At 42.3% G+C, this 23281-nt stretch overlaps 1 protein-coding gene across 1 annotated transcript in view; it reads left to right on the top strand.

Moving 5' to 3' along the window:
- Nucleotides 1-22523, top strand: part of ARID4A (AT-rich interaction domain 4A) — an 83781-nt gene extending 61258 nt beyond the window's left edge. Inside the window, exons 18-24 of the mRNA XM_051822211.2 lie at nucleotides 3695-3779; nucleotides 5123-5252; nucleotides 7510-8646; nucleotides 8837-8941; nucleotides 14831-15037; nucleotides 16007-16153; nucleotides 20711-22523. Of these exons, the coding sequence (XP_051678171.2) occupies nucleotides 3695-3779; nucleotides 5123-5252; nucleotides 7510-8646; nucleotides 8837-8941; nucleotides 14831-15037; nucleotides 16007-16153; nucleotides 20711-20814 (1915 nt within the window). The 3' untranslated portion in view covers nucleotides 20815-22523. The remainder of the gene's footprint in view (nucleotides 1-3694; nucleotides 3780-5122; nucleotides 5253-7509; nucleotides 8647-8836; nucleotides 8942-14830; nucleotides 15038-16006; nucleotides 16154-20710) is intronic.
- The last annotated feature ends 758 nt before the right edge of the window (nucleotides 22524-23281 follow it).

Raw genomic sequence — 23281 nt, 5'->3', positions numbered from 1 at the left:
CAGTAGAAGATAGCTCAAGTCCTTGTGCCCCTGCACTCACGCGGGAGACCCACAAGAAGCTCCTGGCTCCTGGCTCCTGGGTTCAAATTGGTCCAACTTCCACCATTGTGGCCATCTGGGGAGTGAACCAGCGGATGGAAAATACCCCCCACCTCTGTGTCGCTTTAACTAATAAATTTGTTTGACAGGCAGAGTTAAAGGAACAGATAGAGATCTTCCATCCACTGGCTCGCTCCCCAGAAGGCCACAATGTCCAGGGCTGGACCAAACTGAAGCCAGGAGCTTGGAGCGTCTTTTGGGTCTTCCGCATGGGTACAGGAGCCTAAGCACTTAGGCCATCTTCTGCTGCTTTCCCAGGTGCATTAGCAGGGAGCTGGATGGGAAGTGGAGCGGCTGGGACTTAACACATTTCCTATATGGGATCCTGCATTGCAAGAAGCCCCTTTACTCACTATGCAACAATATTGGCCCCAAAGTTAATTTTTAATTCTATTTTCCCACCAGCTTTTTCAGGTACCCTCATTTTTTGTATTTGCAGCACCTTAAAGCCTTCCTTTGCCCTCAGATCTTTTGAGTTTACAACCACCCACTCTCAGGTACCATCTGCCTGTGTTTCTATTCTGCTCTCCAGAATGTCCCCTTCCTGTCATGCTTCTTGCTGCTCTTTTTTAAAAAATTGCTGTTGTTGCTGTTTTTATATTTATTTGAAAGGCTGAGAGACAGACAGGTAGAGTGAGCCATTCATTAGTTTACTCCCTAGAATACCACAACAGCCAGAGTAGGGCTGGGCCAGGCCAAAATTGGGAACCTGGAACTCAGTTGAGTCTCCTGCACAGGTGACAGGGACTCGGATACCTCAGCCATCACACTGCTTCCTGGGGTGTGCGTTAGGAGGCTGGAAATAGGAAGGGAGCTGAGACTCAAACCCAGGTACTCTGATACGGGAAACAGGTGTCCCGAGTGGTGTCTTAACTCCTGTGTCAAATGCCTACGCCCTTGCTCATCTTGTTAGTGTTTACTTTGTGACTTTTCTCAATAGTCACTTACTATATGCTCAGATCCCTAACTGGTTATCTTGTTAGAACCGTGGTCTTTGTTAGCCTTCCAAATTCCTAAAACTGGTACAATTACAACCTCTTCATTGAGATAGAACCACTGCAGTTCTTTAAAAATTTAGTTGGATTTTTAACACAAGAGCGCGTGCAAGGGTGATGGGGCGGGGTGGGGAGGCCTGGTCTCTAATTAGGAAAGCTGGGACTACCCTTGATTGACAGGCTTAGTGCTAGAAGTACCTATGTGTGGCACCACTTTGTCGGGGATACTGTAGACCAGACCTTTGCTTCTGGCTTCTCTCTGATGGTGCCTATGGAATTTTGGGGTTTGGGAGTTACTTCTTTCTTCCTTGGCCCTGGGTAAGGTATATAATTCTAATGCCCATACTAGGCTGTGCTTAACTTTGCTTTGTGTCTGTGTTTCATACCAGTCTGTGAGTCGCATGAGAGAAGGCCTTTCTTTCTTTATTATCCTCTGCATACTTCCTGGTGCACTAGTGGACACTCAGCAAATGCCCAAATGAATGAATATTTAATTTTTTTTCATGATATTATTTTTGTTGAAGGTGATTTTTATATTTTTCTTAAAGATTGATTTATTTATTTGAGAGGCAGAGTTACAGAAAGAGAGTGAGTGACAGACAGTGAGGTCTTCCATTTGCTGGTTTCCTCTCCAGATGGGTGCAACAGCCGGAACTGGGCTGTTCTGAATCTAGGAGCCAGGAGCTTCTTCGAGGTCTCCCACATGGGTGCAGGGGTCCCAGCACTTGGGTCATCTTCCACTGTTTTCCCAGGCTGTTAGCAGATAGCTAGATTGGAAGTGGTGCAGCTGGGACTTGAACTGGTTCTCATATGGGATGCTGGCACCACATAGTAGGCTTAACCTACTATGCCACTTTGCCACCCACCCCATTAATGAATATTTCTAAATAAGGTAATAAAGTACAGATACTTAAAAGCATGGTACAATATCTTTAGCCAGTTTTGTTTGACAAGCTTTAGATCTTGAGTTAATCGAGCAGCAGATAATTTTCAGACTAGAGTGTAGGTAATCTTGGTACTATTTCAACTGAAACTGTGCCTGTTGGAACCTTATCCCTACTTAGTGTGTCTCCACAATAACTGATCTCCATAGCAAGATTATGACTTCCATATGGTTTCCATTAACGTGGTACATTCTGAAATGAGGACTATAGTTTTCTCACTTACATGTTCAGATTTGAGATTTTGATTGGATTCTACAAATTCCTGTTTATTTACATAATGTAAGAACTGTTATTCAGTTCTAGAAAGGTTAGTTTCTTATTTACTTCTTTTTTGTTGTTGTTGTTGTTTTTTAAGATTTTATTTATTTATTGGAAAGTCAGAGTTACACAGAGAGGACAGGCAGAGAGAGAGGCCTTCCATCCGATGATTCACTCCTCAGTTGGCCATAATAGCCAGAGCTGCACCCATCTGAAGCCAGGAGCCAGGAGCTTCTTCTGGGTTCTCCCACACAGGTTAGGGGCCCAAGGACTTGGGCCATCTTCTACTGCTTTCCCAGGCCATTGCACAGAGCTGGATGGGAAGAAGAGCAGCCGGGACTAGAACCAGTGCCCATATGGGATGCCAGCACTTCAGGCCAGGGCTTTAACCCTCTGAGCCACAGCACTGGCCCCTTATTTACTTCTGATCAGTAACTTGGACTGACTATTTGAAATCCAAAAGTGATGTCAGTCAATCGTTTAAATAAAGGTAAAAGGGAAATGAAGGGTTTTCTTTTTCTTTTTTAAAGATTTATTTATTTATTTGAAAGTCAGAGTTACACAGCGAGAAGGCGAGGCAGTGAGAGAGAGGTATCTTCCATCCACTGGTTCACTCTCCAACTAGCCACAATGGCCAGAGCTGGGCCCATCCGAATCCAGGAGCCAGGAGCTTCTTCCGGTCTCCCACACGGGTGTAGGGGCCCAAGGACTTGGGCCATCTACTGCTTTTCCAGGATCGGAAGTGGAGCAGCCGGGATATGAACCGGCACCCATACGGGATGCCGGCGCCGCGGGGGCAGCTTTACCTGCTACACCACGCACCGGCCCCGGAAATGAAGCATTTTCAACTTGAGCTGCATAGAATAAACTTAGGTAAAAGAAAGGAAATATAAATATCTGAAAAATTGCAGTCTTAAAGGTGACATAGTGCAAAATAAAATTTTATTGGAAATACTGGAAGCTAGAGAGAGTTCTGGGGAGGAGAAGAAAATTGAAAAGAACTTGATAAAATAATCTGACGTAATCATGTTATACACCACCTGATTTATTTTTGTAGTATTATCACTCAATAGAATAAAATGTAGTCCGGTATATACTTACAAGCCCAGATCTGTGGGAGTTGCAGAAAGCAAAGCAGATCAAGTAGCCTTAGATCTATTTAGAGTTTACCCAGACCTCCCTATAAACCTGCTAACTCTAAAAAATTCTCTTGCCTTTCCCCGTTGGTGGTAGGTGTACACTCAGATGCTGGCCCATGTGATCAGAACACCAGCACCCATGCCCTTCACATTTCTGCCTCCAGTGGGAGCAGGTTCTTTAGTCTGTCTCTCTGTTTTTGTTTGGTGAATGCATTGCAAATAGAGCATCATTTTGACATTTTTATATATTTCCTTTAAGGTATGATGAATGGGTGAAGGCTGACAGGATAATCTGGCCTTTGGACAAAGGTGGACCAAAGAAAAAACAGAAGAAGAAAGCTAAAGTATGTTTATAGATTCATATCCTTTATGATAGGTAGCAAAAACAGTCAAATTGTATCGTGTGTATTTTTTAAAGACATTTGTTAGAACAGTTTTAATTCTGTCACAGCAGAATTAAAGGGAAAGTATGGAGATTTCCCATTTACATTGCCCCACACCTGCACAGACCTCCCCTGCCCAGAGTGGTACTTTTTTAAAATTTTCTTACTATTGATGAACCTGCACTGATGTATCATCACCGAGTCCACAGTTTACGTTAGGGTTCACTCTTGGTGTTGTACGGTCCAAGGGTTTCGACACACGTCTGGTATCATGTATACACCAGTACTGTATCTCACGAAGTAGTTTCATTGCCCTAAAAATCCTCTGAGCTCTGCCTGTTCCTCTCTGCCACCCTCACCAAACCCTTTGCATAGCATTGTTTTATTTTTTTTAAATTGTCTCCCTAGTTTTCCCTTTTCCAGAGTATCACATTGTTGGACGCATACAATATATAACCTTTTGGGATTGGCTTCTTTCAGTTAGTAATCTGCATTTAAGGCATTTTGGTTTTCTATAAGTCTTGTTTTCTCACTGAAATAATCATCTTGGGTCTATTGGGATAATTGTGATTTTTCTCTATTGTAGTCCAGGAACTAAAAATGTAAAAATCTAAAACATTATCCCCATTGTTTGCAGAAAGGTGAAAACCAAACCCCCAGAGCATGGGACTCAAAGTCAAACGCCTCTTTGGGCTTGATAGGAAGCAGGAAAAAAGGATGGGTGGTGACAGACAGGAGGACACATCTGTCTTCTGGAGTCTGCTGTGGGAATGCAGACCCAGGTTTCCCAGATTTTAGAACTTAAGACTGTTCTCTGTATATGTATGTGTATGTATGTGTTTATATATAAATATAAAATTGATTATATATTTAATGTGAAGTCTGATTTTCAAATACTGGGAACTGAATTTTTAAACGCATACCTGCTGGCCAGTTGCACCCTCACCCGCACCCTGGCTTCCCAGCCTTTGCATTGGAGCTTTGCCCTGTGTTTTGTCTGTGGCTGACCTCTTTCGTTCCCGCAGGGGACAATGAGGAGCAGAGCGGGAGTGCCCAGTAGCGGCCTGGTTTCCCGATCCAATGACTTTGACCGTCCCAAAGTAACCACAGTGTTACAAATCATAGAACAGCCGATTCCTGCGAATACAAAATAGGTTACAGAGCTTGTTGGTTCTCCTTTAAGAACAGGTTGGGAGTTGACATGTAAAATAGCTAACCTTCTTTGAGTCGTGGTTTTCCTTGGATAGTGAATGCTTCTCCTAAGACGCTGACCGTTCTCATGCATTTCGGTGTTCTTTACCCAGAATAAAGAAGAAAGTGAGAGGGACGAGGAGAGGCAGAAATCCAAACGGGGACGGCCGCCGTTAAAATCCGCTCTGTCGTCAAGCATGCCATATGGCTTATCTAAGACAGCGAACAGTGAAGGAAAATCAGGTACCAGAAATGCTCGCAGCACTGTACCAAGCAGATTCCCTCTGTCAAATACACTGGAAGGTGCTCAGTTTTGAGGATCCCCGATCTTAGAAAAATCCATGATATCAACGCAGCCATGCATCGCCTAACAGGGATGCGCTCTGAGAAGCACAGTAGGCCAGTCTGTTCTGGTGCAAGCAGTAATGTGCAGAACTGAGATAGCTACAAGGTCACTAGGGGCATAACCTGATGGGACCACGTCGTGTATATGGTCTGTCATTGACTGAAACGCTGTCATGCAGCGCAAGACTGTAGTACAACTACCAGTAATCCAGGGACTCACAGTAAGTTGTCTAGGTTTCTGATCTCTTGTTATTTAAACTGCGGAATCTGAAGAGAATGTTCAGTTGGCTATATTTTTATTTGCGATTTAGTGACACTGTCATTTAGGAATATCCTTTTTTTTTTTTTTTTTTTAAGATTTATTTATTTGAAAGTCAGAGTTACACACACAGAGAGAGAGAGAGAGAGAGAGAGAGGTCTTCCATCTAATGGTTCACTCCCCAATTGGGCACAATGGCCAGAGCTGTGCCGATCCAAAGCCAGGAGGCAGGAGTTTCCTCAAGGTCTCCCAGGTGCAGGGACCCAAGGACTTGGGCCATCTTCTACTGCTTTCACAGCAGAGTGCTGGGTAGAAGTAGAGCAACCAGGTCTCGAACCAACGCCCATATGGGATACAGGCACTTCAGGACAGGGCATTAACCCACAGTGCCAGCCCCAAGGAATATCTTTTTTTTTTTTTTTTTTTGACAGGCAGAGTGGACAGTGAGAGAGAGACAGACAGAAAGAGAAAGGTCTTCCTCTTCCATTGGTTCACCCCTCAATGGCTGCTGTGGCCGGCACACCGCGCTGATCTGAAGCCAGGAGCCAGGTACTTCTCCTGGTCTCCCATTGGGTGCAGGGCCCAAGCACTTGGGCCATCGTCCACTGCACTCCCGGGCCACAGCAGAGAGCCAGACAGGAAGAGGAGCGACCGGGACTAGAACCCGGTGTGCCAGCACTGCAGGCGGCGGATTAGCCTATTGAGCTGCGGTGCCGGCTAATCTTTTCTTATAAATATCTTTAAAATGTTCTATTTTAATTAAGGAGCAATTGACAATCCATGCATTCTCCTGTATGCTACACTTTCCTTCAAAACATGCACCTTCATCTCCTGTAAATTCAGTGTCTTTTGCCCAAGATCTTTCAATACAGCTGAGATGTTGCTGTTTAAAGGGAGCACAGACTATTGTACTGTGGCGAGTATGGGTGAACATTTTGTGTTCTGCTGTTACTTTGTCTGCTTCCCCTCCCTTCAAGAAGAGAGCCATCCTGAACCACAGACCTGCCGTTAGGCCGCGTGGTGCTCGTGTGCAGATTGGTGATGAGGCATCCTTCCTCTTCACTGCCATCTACTGGAAAGTTGTCAGAGTACACAAATGCCTCATGTCCCAGGCATGCCCGTGTCCAGTGTATAACCTACAGAGCTGTCCATAACAGCCTTACTAAACCACCACAGGCTGCGTGTTCTAAAACATGAGAAAAATGAACTCCACATTTCACTTCTATTAAAATTACAAACTAAAACTTTTTCTAACTTGTTACTTAAAAAATTCATTCATTGTTGGCCTTTTTGAACTTCTTTAGTATATGAGTACCATATGGGCAGAATTTTATATTTTGGTCTTAGAATTCTGTTTTTTTTTTAAATATTCCCTGATTTAAATGGAATCACTTCTTTTTCAAGGAGATGATTTGCCTGTACTTTCTTCTCTATTCATGAAAAGGATGTTTAAAGTTTTGGAAATTCACATTGCTCATTTTAACATCTCTTCTTCCCAGAATTCTTTTAAGTGGAATGTCATGTTCCTTTCTTGGTACACAAAATAACCATGACATGTATTAACCAGTGCCTACATTCTTAAGTCAAAACAGTTCACATATTAATGGAGTATATCAGTTCCAGTGCTTTGATTTTCTTTAAATGTAGTCTAAGTGTGATACTAGCAGATATTACAAAATAGCTCTTGCAGACGTAGGATGTAATAATGTATTTTCACATAGAGTTTATTTGAAATTCCCTCCCCAATTTCTAACACAAATATTATGATCTATATCTGCGGGGCAGTATTTAGAGGTATATGATGAAGGGTTTTGTTTTTATGTTGGGTAGGTTGTTTATTATGAAATTACGTTGATAATTGAGATGAAAACCTGCATAATAATGTTCTTCTTCCAGACTCTTGCTCCTCAGATAGTGAAGCAGAAGACCCAGTAGAAAAGAACTTGATAAATGAAGAACTTTCTCCTGATAGCAAAGAAGAGCTGGAGAAAAATGAACACTTAAGTGATGATAAACTAGAGGAAGAAAACCCAAAGCATGCTGCACATAGCTTGAAAGAAAACGACAGGACTCAGATGCAGCCATTGGAAACCTTGAAGTTAGAAGTTGGAGAGAGTGAACAGATAGTACCGATTTTTGCAAACAAAGTAGACCAAGTAGAAGAAATGAAGAAAGAAGCAGAAAAATCCCCCAAAGGAAAGGGACGACGAAGCAAGACAAAAGACCTCTCTTTAGAAATGATCAAGATTTCATCATCAAGCCAGGATGAAGCCGGGAGTGAGCCCCATCCAGAAGCCCACAGCCTTGAATTTTCCTCACTGGACAGTAAAAACTTCTCCTCTGCCGCCGAGGATGACAATGACCCGTGTGGAAAGGAAAAGAAGTTGAAACGGAAAATACTAGGACAGTCATCACCAGAGAAAAAAAACAGAGTCGAGAATGGGCTGGAAGTGGCAAACAGCGTCGCTCAAGAAAGGACCAGTGACTGTATCGGATCCGAAGGGATGAAAAACGTAAAATTCGAGCAGCACTTTGAAACCGAACATGAAGGAATGCCGTCACTGACAGCAGAATCGAACCAGTGCGTGCAGGAACTGGGCAGTGAGAAATCGCAGCGTCCGGCCGAGGAAAGCCCGCCGGCTCCGCTGAAGGAGGAGGAGGAGGCGATGCCTCTGATCGGGCCCGAGACCTTGGTGTGCCACGAAGTCGATCTGGATGACCTGGATGAGAAGGATAAGCCCGGTGTCGAGGACGCGGTCGTCGAGAGCTCTGAGGCCCTCTCCCTGGTCCCTGGGCCACCGGGCCTGCCTCCTGCCACGCAGCCCAGCTCCTCGGTGGCCTCACCGCTGACGCTCAGCCAAGACGAGTCCCGCAGTGTGAAAAGTGAGAGCGACATGACGATCGAGGTGGACAGCATCGCGGAAGAATCTCAAGAAGGTCTCTGTGACAGGGAGTCAGCAAATGGGTTTGAAGCCAGCGGTGCCTCTGGTCCCTGTGGTATAATCGTTCAAGAGAGAGAGAGCAGAGAGAAGGGTAAGGTTTGCTCAGGAAAAAAATGTACCCTCATATAGGATGCAAAAGTTATTGTTAAGGGTTTCAGGTACTGTTGTTCTTTCTTTTGTCTTTGTATATATAGAAATAATGTAGGCAAATGAATAATGAATAAATTATACTTGCTCTTGTTTTGTTTTGTTTTAAAATTCTCTCTTTCCTCATATTTCAGGCCAGAAAAGACCAAGTGATGGAAACAGTGGGTTACTGGCAAAGAAGCAGAAGCGCACCCCAAAGCGAACAAATGCTGTAGCCAAAAATGAAAAGAATGGAGCAGGTAAGCACTACCTTTTCACACCAGCTTTTATACAGGGTTAGTATTTTCAGCAGTGTGTTGGCTTGATCATTTGTGTCAGTTTAAAAGTGTGTTCCTTTTATTATATTCTGAAAAAGCCATATTCCCATTAACTTTTAATCTGAAAGTGCATGTCAGTTTTATTTAAAACTGGGATGGTTGTGATATTTTTATGCTTTGTGCTTCTTATGAAAGCAGTTTAGAGGAATGTATCTGGGACGCTTGAAAAGCAAACGCTCTTTTTCTGTTGAGAAGTAGATCAAAGGTTCATTTCTGAAGGTGCTATTTCCTTGAATTTTGAAGAGCTGATTTATGGGTAGGACAGTAATTTTAAAACACAGAGCGGGTGGCGTTAGCCTATCAGATACAATGCTTGTGACCCACATAAAAGTACCTGGGTTCAATACCTGGTTCTGGCTCCTGACTCCAACTTCCTGCCAGTGCAGACCCTGGGAGTTCAGCTGTGATGGTTCAAGTAATTGGGTTCCTGCTACCCATGTGGGGGCCATTTCAGGATTTGGGGAGTGAACCAAAGATGGGAGCCTGTTTGCTTCTCTCTCTCTTTTCTTTGTCTTTTTTAAGATTTGTTTATTTATTTGAAAGAGTTACAGAAAGAGGGTGAGAGACAGAGAAAGAGAGAGTTATCTTCTATCTACTGGTTCAACTCCCCAAATGGTCACAATGGCCAGTACTGTGCCAGGCCTAAGTCAGGAATCAGGAGCTCTTTCTGCTCTCCCACCTGGGTGGCAGGAGCCCAAGCGCTTATGCCATCTTCTGCCGCTTTTGTAGGCCATTAGCATGGAGCTGGATCGGAAGTGGAGCAGCTAGGACTTGAACTGGCTTCCATATGGGATGCCAGCATTGGAAGTGCTGGCTCTTCCCACTATGCCACAATGCCGGCCCACTTGCGCGCTTCTCAAAAACAACAAAAACCGTCTTAAAAGAACATGGAGAAATAAGGGCAGTTCTTACTGAAACAAGAAATTTGTGAATAGAATAGATGACATGGAAGGCAAGCTTTTATGATAAAGAATAAAATTAAATAGTAGAATATAGTCAAAAAGAAATATGATTGATTTGTTTTAAAAGATTTATTCATTTGAAAGTCAGAGTTACACAGAGAGAGGAGAGGCAGAGAGAGAGAGAGAGAGAGAGAGAGAGGTCTTCCATCTGCTGGTTCATTCCCCAATTGGCAAAAACAGCTGGAGCTGAGCCAATCAGGAGCCAGGAGCTTCTTCCAGGTCTCCCACGTGGGTGCAGGGGTCCAAGGACTTGGACCATCTTCCTCTGCTTTTCCAGGCCATAGCAGAGAGCTAGATCGGAAGTGAAGCAGCCGGGACTTGAACTGGCTTGAACTTGTATAGGATGCTGGCACTGCAGGCAGCGGCTTTACCTGCTATGCCACAGCACCAGCCCCGATATGATTGATCTTGACAAATTAAAGGTTTTCCTTCCAAACATGCCTTTACAGAAGTCTTAAAGGGAAATTCTTGGTTACATTAGACACATATTCCAAGGAAAGGAGTATGTAATTTATATAAAATAAAAGGCATTTCAAAGGGAAACCTTTGAGACATAGTTCAGGTTCTCAGCAGTCCCAGGTGGCTAGCAGCTGCACAGTGCAGGACGAGAGACTAGAGACACAGTGATAGGAGATGAAACTAGAAAAGTAGCAGGAATCACAAAGGGATGTGAGTAACTTTATTGTGCATAAGCCTCGTAGACATCACCTGAGTCAGGGGATGAAAGTGAACCCCGCCGGTTATGGGACAAACCGAAATTATGTACAATGGGACAGGATGTAACAACAGCTGCTGTTCCTATCAAGGATGCATAACCCAGATTGAATCAGGAGTCAACCAAGAATTTCAAACCATAGGATGGATATTCACTACAAAAACTAGCCTATACTTTTCAAAACTGTCAAGGTATGATCATCAAGTAAAGAGGAAATGTTCTAGATTGATGGAGACTTAAGACACATGACAACTAAATGTAGAACATAATTCTCACGTGGATCCCATTTCTGTAGAGGGCATTGTTGGTTCAAATGGAGAAACTTGTACTAGATCTGAACAGTAAGATGGTAGTAATATATCTGTGTTAATTTCCTGATATTCATGATTGTATTATGGTTCAGTAGGAGTGTGGTAGTTTTAAGAACATAATACACAAATTCATTCATCCTTTTCCCTTCAAGAGACAAAGCCTAATTTCGTTCCCCTAGAGTTTGGGCTGAACTTAGCGATTCACTTGTAACAGGTAAAGTGGAAGTGATGGTTGACATCTTTGGAGAATAGGTCATAAAAAGGCACTGCAAGTTCCTCTTTGCCCTCCATTGAATCACTTGCTTGGGGCAAGTTGTCTGCCGTATTGTGGGGACATTTAAGCTCTCAATTGAGTGGCCCTTGGGGTAAGAAACAGAACAGCCAGCGAGGAACCAAGGGGTCCGCCGATCAGTATGTGAGTGGAGTGAGCCACTTGGACACTGATCCTCCAGCCTCTGTTAAGTCGTCAGAGACACAGGCCCAGCTAAAAGTTCTGAGTGCAACCTCACAGGATTCCTGAGCCAAATCACAGTTAAACTGCTCCCAGATTCCAACCCTCAGAAACCGTGTGAGATATTAAACATTTGTAGTTTTAAAGTGCTAAGTTTGGGCCAATTTGTAATGCAGCAGCATATAAATAACACATGGAGAATGTTGCTTGTAAGAAGTTCACATGAAAGCAACCAAGTGTATTAAGACAACTTACCCTCAAAGGAGAAAAAAATGTGGGTGTTGTACATAGAACTTTTTTGAAAGTTTGAAGAGTGTTTCAAGAAAAAGTTTAAAAAAATTGAAACAGAGAAGGAAATGATCGGTTTTATTTTTTGAAAACAATCTTTTGCTTAACTAAGGCAGTAAAGGAATGAAATACGTTTGGGGGGAGTAAACTGACTGGAATCAGTTATGATCAGTCGTGCATGAGGAGTTAGCTGAATGAAATATGGACTAGTGAAGGAGCAGCAGGTTGTGGGAAGAGTACCTTGGGAAACGTTGAGGTCATGGTACTGGGAATTAGGAAAACATGGCTGTAGATCTCAGAAGAAAGTCTGTTTTTACAAAATAGTTTTCAAAGGATTGCAAGAGGATAAGATTGCTATAGGAAGTTGTAAAAGGAGAAGAAAAGGGACCAAAAAATAGAATTATATGGAGAAATTCCTTATATATGTTTGAGTAAGAAAAAAGATTTCAAATGATACATAATACTCAAGTGGTTTTTTTTGTTTTCTAGTCATTGTATTTGACCATTGGTAAGTGTTTAAGACCCTAACAAGAGCACAGGGGTGTGGTTGGAAGGTGTAGCAGTCAAGGTAACAAAGACCTCTCTTTCCAGAAGTTTGACCCTAAGATAACAGAAGAGGTGCCAGATAAAGGAAGGCGTTTTCTGCTCTGGGCATGTTGGTAGATGTGGTAGGAAGAATTTGAAAAAGAAAGAAAACAGACAGGGACCAGTGCTGTGGCCCCGCAGATTAAACTGCACCTGCGACAGTGGCATCCCATGTATGTGCTGATTGCGTCCCAGCTGCTCCACATCGGAACCAGCTCCCTGCTGCTGCACCAGGGAAGGCAACAGAAGGTGGCCCAAATGCTTGGACCTTTATCACTACATGAGAGGAAGTGCTTGGCTTTGGCCTGGCCATTGTGGCCATTTAGGGAGTGAACCAGCAGATGGAGGATTCTCTCTGCTTCTACCTATCCCTTACTACTCTCCCTCTTGCTCTGTAACTTTGCTTTGTAAATAAATCAATCTTAAGAAGAGAGGAAATTGATACAGGATATTCCACAGAAGCTGATTTTAAGAACATGGCTAGGAGCCTGCGCTGTGGCGCAGTGGATTAACACCCTGGCCGGAAGCACTGGCATCCCAGATGGCTGCTGGTTCAAGACCCGGCTGCTCCACTTCCGATCCAGCTCTCTGCTATGGCCTGGGATAGCTGTAGAAGATGGCCAAGACCTTGGGCCCCTGCACCCACATGGGAGACCCAGAAGAAGCTCCTGGCTCCTGGCTTTGGATCGGCGCAGCTCTGGCCATTGTGGTTATCTGAGGAGTGAACTAGCAGATAAAAGACCTTTCTCTCTGTTTCTACCTCTCTCTGTAACTTGTCTTTCAAATAAATAAAATAAATCATTTTATTAAAAAAAAATCCTTAAAAAAAAAAAAAAGAACATGGCTAGAGATCAGTTTGTCCAGAAGCAGAGTTTTCTCTTTTTAAAGACAATAAAGAGGGAGCTGGCACTGTGGTACAGCAGGTTAAGCCACAAGCACCGCATCCCATATGGGCATCAGTTCAGATAGGCATCTGTTCATGTCCCGGCTGCTCCACGTCCAATGCAGTTCCATGCTAATGCACCTGGGATAGCAGTAGAAGATGGTCCAAGTCCTTGGGCCCCTGCACCCACATGGGAGCTCCTGGCTTTGGCCTGGCCCAGCCCTGGTCATTAAGGCCATTTGGGGAATGAACCAATAGATGGAAGATCACCCTCCTCTCTCTTTCTCTTCCTTTGTTACTGTAACTCTGACTCTCAAATGAATAGATGAATCTTAAAATTAATTTTAGAAAGGGGGGTCAGTCAGGATGGAGACAGGAAGGACAGGGACTGGAAACTGAGTGTTCACCTTTGGCTTTGCCTTTTCAGTAGAAGGCAGGTTTGAATTTTGAGAGTAAAGAAGGTGCAGGCAGGTAAAAGGGAAATAAACTAGAAAATTTTGTTGTTACAAGAAAACCAAAAGCACTTGTATCCCCAAATCAGTATCTTCTCATACTTTATTATAACTGTTAACAATTGTGCTTATAGAAATCAAGATATCTCTGTGTGTGTACTTGTTCACATACAAAGTTTGACTTGGTTCTTTTTTGGGTTGTTTTGTTTTAAACATAAATGGGGCAATTTTCTATTGTTTTGTAACTACTTTTTTATTTAACAATATAGGGTACTTTTACATCTTTTTCTTTGAACTCCTCCAGCTCATTATTTTTAACAACATTAGCAAAGTATTCAATGGTACTTTTTAAAAAAGATTTGTTTATTTATTGGAAAGGCAGAGTTACAGAGAGGCAGAAAGAGCAATCTTCCATCCGCTGGGCCAATCCAAAGCCAGAAGCCAAGCCAGAAGCCAGGAGCTTCTTCCTGGTCTCCCATGTGTGTATAGAGCCTAAGCACTTGAGCCATCTTCCACTGCTTTCCCAAGCCATAACAGAGAGCTGAATTGGAAGCAGAGCAGCCAGGATTCCAACTGGCACCCTTATGGGATGCTGGCACTGCTTTTACCACTGTGCCACAGCGCTGGCCTCAATGTATTTAATTTTTAATATTTTGCTTATAGGTACCTTTAGGTTCTTTCCTTTTTATTTTAATTGCTGATATAAACTTTCTGCATTTGGGTAACTATTTCTGTAGGTTACCAAGAAGTTTCATTGTTGAGTCTGTTGCATTTTTTTTTTTAAAGATTTTATTTATTTATCTGAGCGAGAGAGCTATAGAGAGACGAAGATAGAGAGAGGTCTTCTATCTGCTGGTTCACTCCCCAAATGGCTGCAACAGCCAGGGCTGGGCTGATCTGAAGCCAGGAGCCTAGAATTGTTTTTCAGGTCTCCCACATGGGTGCAGGGGACCAAGTCCTTGGGCCATCTCCCACTGCTTTACAAACCACAGGCAGATAACTCGATCAGAAAAGGAGCAGCTGGGACATGAACTGGCACGCATATGGGATACTGCCACAGAGGCGGAGGCTTAGCCTACTACGCCACAGCGCCAGCCCCAGGTCTGTTGCATTTTGATATTTGAGATTTTTATTATTTATAACCCGAGTCTTTTTTTATTACAGGACAAAGCAGTGATAGTGAAGATCTTTCTGTCCTGGACAGCGCAAGGAAATGTACACCCGTGAAGCATCTGGGTGTGTCCAAGCCACAGAAGCTCACTCGGTCTCCTGCAGGAATGTCCCCTCACATCAAAGACGGAGAGAAAGACAAACACAAAGAAAAACATCCAAGCTCGTCCCCTCGGACATACAAGTGGAGCTTTCAACTCAGTAAGCCTATAGAAAACCAGATATGTATTATAGAGTGGAATGTATCTTAAAATGTCAAGTTGAATTAATGTCAACAACATAAGGAAAGGTGATAAATTTATTTAGGTATTTCAAATTAATAATTTCTACCTGGAAATCTTACATACAAATCTGTACCTTTTCTTAATGCTAACTAGGTAAATATTGCCTGGAGGAAGAGATCCAGTTAAGAAATCAGATATATATGTTTTTTATATAATTGATTAAACTGAAGTGGCCTTTGTAGTACCAACAATTAGAATAACTGATAATCAAGGCCGGCGCCGCGGCTCACTAGGCTAATCCTCCACCTTGTGGCGCCGGCACACCGGGTTCTAGTCCCGGTCAGGGCGCCGGATTCTGTCCCGGTTGCCCCTCTTCCAGGCCAGCTCTCTGCTGTGGCCCAGGAGTGCAGTGGAGGATGGCCCAAGTGCTTGGGCCCTGCACCCCATGGGAGACCAGGAGAAGTACCTGGCTCCTGCCATCGGATCAGCGCGGTGCGCCGGCCGCAGCGCGCTGGCCGTGGTGGCCATTGGAGGGTGAACCAACGGCAAAGGAAGACCTTTCTCTCTGTCTCTCTCTCTCTCTCTCTCTGTCCACTCTGCCTGTCAAAAAATAAAAAAATAAAAATAAAAAAAAAGAATAACTGATAATCACAATTATAAGTCAAGGTTATCTTGTGTTGACATTTTCTTATGTTTCTCTGATCACGTAAGCAACAACTTGTTCAGAAAATAACAGGAAAATAATAGGAAATCTGGGTTATCAGAACTTTTAGTCATGAACTTAATTCATGTTTTTCTTGTTTTTAGATCTTCGTTTAGCTTACTATGATTGATTTTTAGAAACTAAAGCTTTTGTTGACTTATGAGATATATTTTTGATGAAAGCATCACTTTTTTCCTCAAAGAATCATTTCAAAACCCACATTAACTTTTTTTCTTCTTTTAGATGAATTAGATAATATGAACAGTACAGAGAGAATCTCTTTTCTCCAAGAAAAACTACAGGAAATCAGAAAATATTACATGTCTCTGAAGTCTGAAGTTGCCACCATAGACAGGAGAAGAAAAAGATTAAAAAAGAAAGACAGAGAAGGTAATTTTATTACTTTCAAGAATACATTCTATTATTTTAGATTAAGTCACCCTTTGAACATTGTGCACATTCATTAATTCCTATTGTTATATTACTTGTGTGTGTTGTGTGTTTCAAGATTTATGTACTTATTTAAAAGGCAGAGTTACGGAGGGATAGGGAGAGGCAGAGAGAGAGAGCTCTTCTATCTACTGGTTCACTCTCCAGATGGCGACAGCCAGGGCTGGGCCAGGCCAGAGCTAGGAGCTTCATCCGTGTCCCATGTGAGTGTTCTGTGGGGTCCAAGCACTTGGGCTGTCTTCTGCTGCTTTACAAGGCCATTAGCAGGGAGCTGTACCAGAAACGGAGCAGCCAGGACTCCAACCAGTACCCATAAGGGATGCTGGTGCTGCAAGGCAGCCGGGTAACCCACTGTATCACAGCGCCAGCTCCAAATTACTTGTTTTCTTCTCCTTTGCTGTTGAAATAAGTGAGTCAACAACTGCATTAATCAGAATGAGACGCTCTAAAGGGCATTTGAGGGCCAGCATTGTGGCATAACAGGTCAAGCCACCACCTGTGACACGAACATCTGTGACACTGGTTTGATTCTTGGCTTCTCCACTTCCTGTCCAACTCCCTGCTGATGTGCCTGAGAAGGCAGTGGAAGATGACTCAAGTGCTTGGGCTCCTGCCACGCAATTGGGAAACCTGGAGGACGCCCCTGGCTCCTGGCTTTGGCCTGGCCCAGCCCCAGCTGTTGTGGCTGTTTGGGGCGTGAACGAGCAGATGGAAGACCTATCGCTTTATCTCTCTCTATCTGTAACTCTGACTTTCAAATAAACAAATACATCTTTAAAAAAGGGGGGGAAAAAAAGGAGGACTGGCATTGTGGTATAGCAGGTTAGCCCTCCAGCATCCCTTATGAGTGCTAGTGCAAGTCCCTGCTGCTCCACTTCAGTTCCTGCTGCTTGCTAATGCATCTGGGGAAGTAGCAGATGGCCCTGGCACCCACGTGGGAAACCCAGAAGAAGCTCCTGGTTCTTAGCTTTGGCCTGGCCCAGCCCCAGCCATTGTGGCCATTTAGGAAGTAAACCAGCAGATGGATGATATCTTTGTCTCTCTGTCTCTCCTCCTCTCTGTAACTATGCCTTTCAAACTAAAAAAAAAAAAAAAAAGAAAGAAAAGAAAAGAAAAAGAAAGGGCCTATGACCTTTTTAACAAAGTGTCTAATTTACTAAATGTGGTAGATTCTCAAAAAGAGCTTATTCCCTCTCCAGATTCATTCTTTGCTCCACAAACACTGGCTGCCTCTCAACAGGTATTAGTTGTTGCTGTGGAGTTCACCAAAAGGAATGAGGCATAAGACTTCTACTGAAGGAGATTATCTTTTAGAATCCTAAGTCACCTCCTACGCAGCTGCAGTCTAAGTTAGTGCCGCTCAGCATTAATGAGTGCTTAGCATTCAGTGAGAATGGGTGCCCTAAGAGTGAGGTTCGCAAGTGCAGAAGTTGTGGAAGAAGAGATTACTTTGGGGCAATCCTGGAGACAAGTACTGTCCAAGCTATACTTTAAAAAGTTATAAAAAACAGTTATAAAAGTTATAAAAAAAAAAAGGGGGGGGGACTTGGGAAAAACCATGTGCAGCATATCACTGAAGTTACTGGTTAATAACCAGAGGGCGAGAAAGAGAAACTGTAACCGTAAGACAAAAAAGATGATACTGTTTAACTTCAGAGAACAAGAAGGATCTGTAAAAAACATAGCAGGGATTTAAAATATATATAAGGGGCGGTAAAACTGAATAAATCCCAGTAGAAGGTCAAAAAGATAGGAGAGAAGAAATGAGTAGTATGGGGTCTCACAAAAGATACGCAACTTCTGAATCAGAGGATTTCTAGAAACAGAGCCCTGAGCACACATGGGAGGAAATTGTCAGCAAAGAAATATTTTTTTAAAAAAATTGCACAGCCGAAGGACCTGAGTTAGAGGACTAGAGTGACTCGCTGTGCTCTTTAGGGAGACCAGTGGAGGAGGAGGGATCCCAGCAGAGAGTACGTTTTGAAATTTCAGAACCCTGCAGGTAAAGAGCATCCTCTAGAGGTTTACCCTGTCAAGGTGCAAATATGAGAAGAAATTTCTTTGAAGATGTATTTATTTGAAAGGCAGGTCACAGAGAAAGAGAAGGAAGGACAGAGAGAGAAAGAGAGAGATCCTCCATCTGCTGGTTCATTCCCCAAATGGCCTTAAAGGCCAGGGCTGAGCCAGGACAGAGCCAGAAGCCTGGAACTCCACCCTGGTCTCCCACCTCGGGGGCAGGGGCCCCAGAACTCCAGGAACTTCTGCTTTTTTCCCCGGGCACAATCCCAGGGAGCTGGATTGGAAGTGGAGCTGCAGGGACTCAGGCAGGCAGATGGGATGCCAGCCCTGCAGATGGCGGCTCCACCTGCTGGCCCAAAAGAAACAAGAAAAAAAATTTCTATGTCAGATTTTTCAGTACTGGTGCTAGGAACTAGGAGGCAACATGGATCCAGCAAGCAAGGAAGATAATGAAGGGGACTGACTCTCAAGGTGACGGTTAATAAGAGCTGTGGGGTAACACTCGCATGGCAGGAATAGGGAGAAACAGGATAGAAGGGCTCCAGGAAGGCTGTCTCTGAAAAAAATGGAAGGGCCTTGGCCACTGTGGCCATCTGGGGAGTGAACCAACAAATGGAAGGCCTCTCTCTCCCTGTCTCCCCCAAGCCCCCATCTCTCTAACTCTTAAATTAAAAAAATCTTTTTAGAAAGATGATGACAGGGCTGGTGGGCATTTGGCCTAGCTGTTGAAAGTGGTTAGAGAACCTGCATCCCATATAGGATGCCTGGGTTTGACCCCTAGTACCAGCTCCTGTTTCCAGCTTCCTACTAATGCAGACCCCGGGAAGCAGCCGTGATAACTCAAGTGGTTTGGTTCCTGCCACCCACCTGGGAGACCTGGATTGAATTCCCGAATTGCAGCTTGGGCTTCCCAGCCCTGGCCATTGTGGGCATTTGGGGAATGTGGGGAATGATCCAACAGATGGGAGCTGGAATACATGCGTTCGTTCGTTCTCTCTCTCTCTCTCTCTCTCTCTCTCTCTCTCTCTCTCTCTCTAATACATAAAAGGTAAATTGCTTGACAGGCCTAACCAGGCGTATTTCGGGGATGAGTTACTGATAGAGTGACATGTAGCAGATGTGGTCTTCAATCATTCTACTACACATCCAGTGGTCTTTATTTAATTGCAAGAAATAAGATGGAGCAGATAAAAAATGATCAGGCGTCCCATGTTTGTCCTTTACAAGTTTTTGTTTGTTTTTTAAATAACCAGAAGTCTTCCTAGGACTTTTAAACACAAAAAAGAAGAAAAGAGCAAATTAACAAATTGAGATTTCTTCAGAGAATCCTCAACTGCTTTGGGGTTTATTTCTTTAAAGTTTTAGACAACAAAAAGCGTTCTTCTAATAGGCTTCCTCTTTTGGTTTCCTTTTTTGTAGTGGATGTTACATTGAAAGAGTTCTAGCATACGTATAGGAATTTGTCTTCTTGGAAGCCACACCCACAGATATACATCAACAAAGTTAAAACTTTACATAACTGGGAATGTTTGAGTAAAGATTGACAAGAGACAGGAGTGTGTTTTGAGGAAAGACAAGATAAGGGGTGGTTCTGTGGCATAGTAGGCTAAGCCTCCACCTGCGGTGCCAGCATCCCACATGGGCACCGGTTCTACTCCCAGCTGCTCCTATTCCAAACCAGCTCTTTGCTGTGGCCTGGGAAGGCAGTGCAAGATGGCCCAGGTAATTGGGCCCTGCACCGGTGTGGGAGACCCAGAAGAAGCTCCTGACTCCTGGCTTCGGATCAGCCCAGCTCCAGCTGTTGCAGCCATTTGTAGAGTGAACTAGAGGGTGGAAGACTTCTGTCTCTCCCTCTTTCTTGTCTCTAATTCTGCCTGTCAAATAAAATCTTTAAGAAAAAAAAATGATAAAAGCAGAAACTACAAAATGACAAAGTCCACAACACATAAACCCTTAGCCTGTGTTACTATTCCTGGGGAGTTACGGTAGACTTTTCAGGACTTTTTTCCTAGCCACGCACATGCACCTCCATCCTGACCACCATGGTTCCGATTCCTGACAGCAGGGGGGTTTGTCTGGGTGCATTGAGCACTCTTGGGGCCTGTGACCTCAACATAGTCAGACATTCCCTGTCGTGAGAATCTATCTCAGCTTGACCTTGTTTCTGACTTGCGGCAAGCCAGGTTCCTCACTGGGATTTTCCAAGTTGGGATTTCAGAGTTTATTGCTCTTTAAGCTTCACATTTTACAGTGTTTTTAAATTTCTTTTTTAACTTTTAAGTTGTTTAATGGAGCAAAGATGAATTGCATGCTATTGAGCCAATCAAAATGTTTGCCGAAACTTTGCTTATTTCTCATGCAACATTTAGGAGGCCCATGATTGAAATGAATGTTAAGAATTTTGTTTCCTAGTTGCTGTTGGTTAGGCATCTTGGTGTAATGGATTTTGAATCTAACACGGTTGTTTTGCTTCCACAGTGTCTCATACAGGAGCCTCCATGTCATCTGCTTCATCAGACACTGGAATGAGTCCCTCATCCTCATCACCCCCACAAAATGTACTTGCTGTAGAGTGCAGGTGATAAATGTTTCCTCTGCCTTCCCAGCTGCCATGGACATAAATCCCCAAACCCTGAGACACAACCACAGAAAGCACTCAACTGGTTTGACATTGCTAAGTATCTCCTCTATATTCTTCCAGGCTGGATCGTACCTAGTCCCTTCTTATTTCCTTTTTTCTTGTTGAAAACAAATAAGCAGATGAATAATCGAAGGTTAGGCAGCCTGCCATATTTGTCATAACTTTTCCTCTTTCTTTTTTTTTTCATTTTTTGTGATAGAGAAAAAAGGGCACTTAGCAAATTTGAATTTGTATAATAAAGCTTTCAGGTGTTATAGAAATCATAGACAAGCAAGTGCACATGATAAACATCAAAATATTATCCAGCTGAGTAGTTACCGTTGCACTTTCACTGAGATGTGTTTGAACACTTGGTGAGTAGGGGGTTTATGTTGTATTTTTTTGTTGTTGTTTTTATTTTTGTGGAAGCACTTGCTATTTAGAACTGCCAAAGTATATGTTCAGCAGTGTGCCCAGGTTTAAAGATGTAAATGGGACAAAATAAATTGTGAAAGGAAGTGTAGTTGACTGAAAACTACAGTTGTAATAAGTCTTCCACTTTTTATAGGATTTTTGAGCACACAATTATGCAAATATTTTAATGTTTATTAATGTTTACAGTGGAATTGTGAATAAGTTTTCAGTGGACTATCTTATCCCTTGACAAAAATATTTTGTCTTTTTTCTATGTAATTTCAGAGTTTTTATTTTGTTACAAAAAGACAAAAATGAAATATATAACAACAATGAAGTTATTTAACAAGATTTCTAAAGCTGAAAATTTTGTGTAAAATAAGGTATTATCTTGCAACTTGTTAAATATATTTATTCAGACATTGGATGTTGTATTTTTATGTATTTTTTAAAATATTAATAAAATTGAAAAAAAGAAAATTCTAGGTTAATTCACTCTTTGGATGGCAGTAGCTCTCAGCTGTCCCTGGCCTGGTTGAAGGGAGTCTGTCTCAGTCCTTCAAACAGTAGAGAACTATGAATGGGCATCTGGATCAGTAAAGCATGTCCTTGTTTAGAGACTTTGGCAGTCCTAGTATTTAAACTGTTTTGAGGATCAAATTTTTGGTTGCCCTTAAGATACTTTGTCACAGTTTTTATGTTTGCTGTACTGCCGAATAAATTTATATCTCCCAAAGTTGAGATGCAACAACTAAGTAAAGCAACTATGTATGCTTCGTCTGTGAATTGTTCCACAGACTGATACATTTTGTAAATAATTCTTCCAAAATCATGTATTTAAGCAGTTTTGCATATATCTTATGTAAAAAAAAGTGATTTTTTAAAAGCGATTTTTAAATTCATGTTTGTACATTGAAGGGGTTTTTTTTTAAACCTCCTTTTCTGTGTTTAATATGCTGTAGAGTAATAATCTAGATGCTCTAGACTGTATATCAGGATCTGATTTACAAGAACAAAGTCAGAGCTAAACACTAGTGATGACATAGCATTACTGAAATCATTGTTTCTTAATTTCATTTTACCACATTGTGAATTTGTGACTCAGATTCCTTCCATTTTCTCAGAGAATTAAAAACAAAAAAGTACTCTTGTAAAATGCACTTTTCTGTCTTTTCTTTGCAAAGCAGAAGTATTTCAATGTAAAATAAAAAATGGAGCTCAGCGGGCAGTATTAATAAAGGCCATGTTTTAAACATAGGCTTTATATGCTTAGTTTTCATTTAAGTGATTGCTTTTGTTCCTAAGTGCCAATGACTTAAAATTGGAAAATCAGATTTTTCAAAGCAAAGCATTTCAATAGTTACAATAAAGTATTTCTTGTACTTAACTATAAAAATAAAAAATATGTATGTCATTCAATTGGAACTAGGAGACAACCTTACATTTATATGTTCGATATTTTAATGATGTCCCTCAGTAGCAGTTCAATAAATCTGAGATAGCTAAGTTATCAGATTCAGTATTGTCCCTTCTAATTTATCTAAATGTGGTAATGAAGTATTAGGATGTTGCTGCAGAGAACAAAATTATATATTCACTGAATAGGTACACAGTCACTGTTAAAATCATTTTATTTGGCGGCTGGAGAGGATTACAAAATTGAATGAATACTGTCTTCATTTAAATTCACGACAGATCAATTATTGGCATATTTTGAGCTTAGCTAAACTTTGGATAGCTCTTATGGCTACAAAACAAAGTATAAAGACATTTAATGTCTAAAATGGAAAGTTGTTTATATAATGTAGTTATTTAAATATTATGGCACTTCATATTTTAGTATTCCATTGTAGGTTTTTATTTTGTGCCAAATTTCTGATTTTCCTTTCACTAAGGAAGATGGTTTTATTTATTAGCCCCCCCCCCCCCTTTTTAAGATGTATGTATGTATTATTTGAAAGTCAGAGCCACAGAAAAGGGAGAGAGTTCTTTCACTTGCGGGTTCACTCCCCAGG

The sequence above is a fragment of the Oryctolagus cuniculus genome, chromosome 12 (genome assembly GCF_964237555.1).
Source record: "Oryctolagus cuniculus chromosome 12, mOryCun1.1, whole genome shotgun sequence".
Lineage (NCBI taxonomy): Eukaryota > Metazoa > Chordata > Mammalia > Lagomorpha > Leporidae > Oryctolagus > Oryctolagus cuniculus.
The sequence above is the reverse complement of the archived record's forward strand: the minus strand, read 5'-3'. Positions and strand labels throughout refer to the sequence as shown.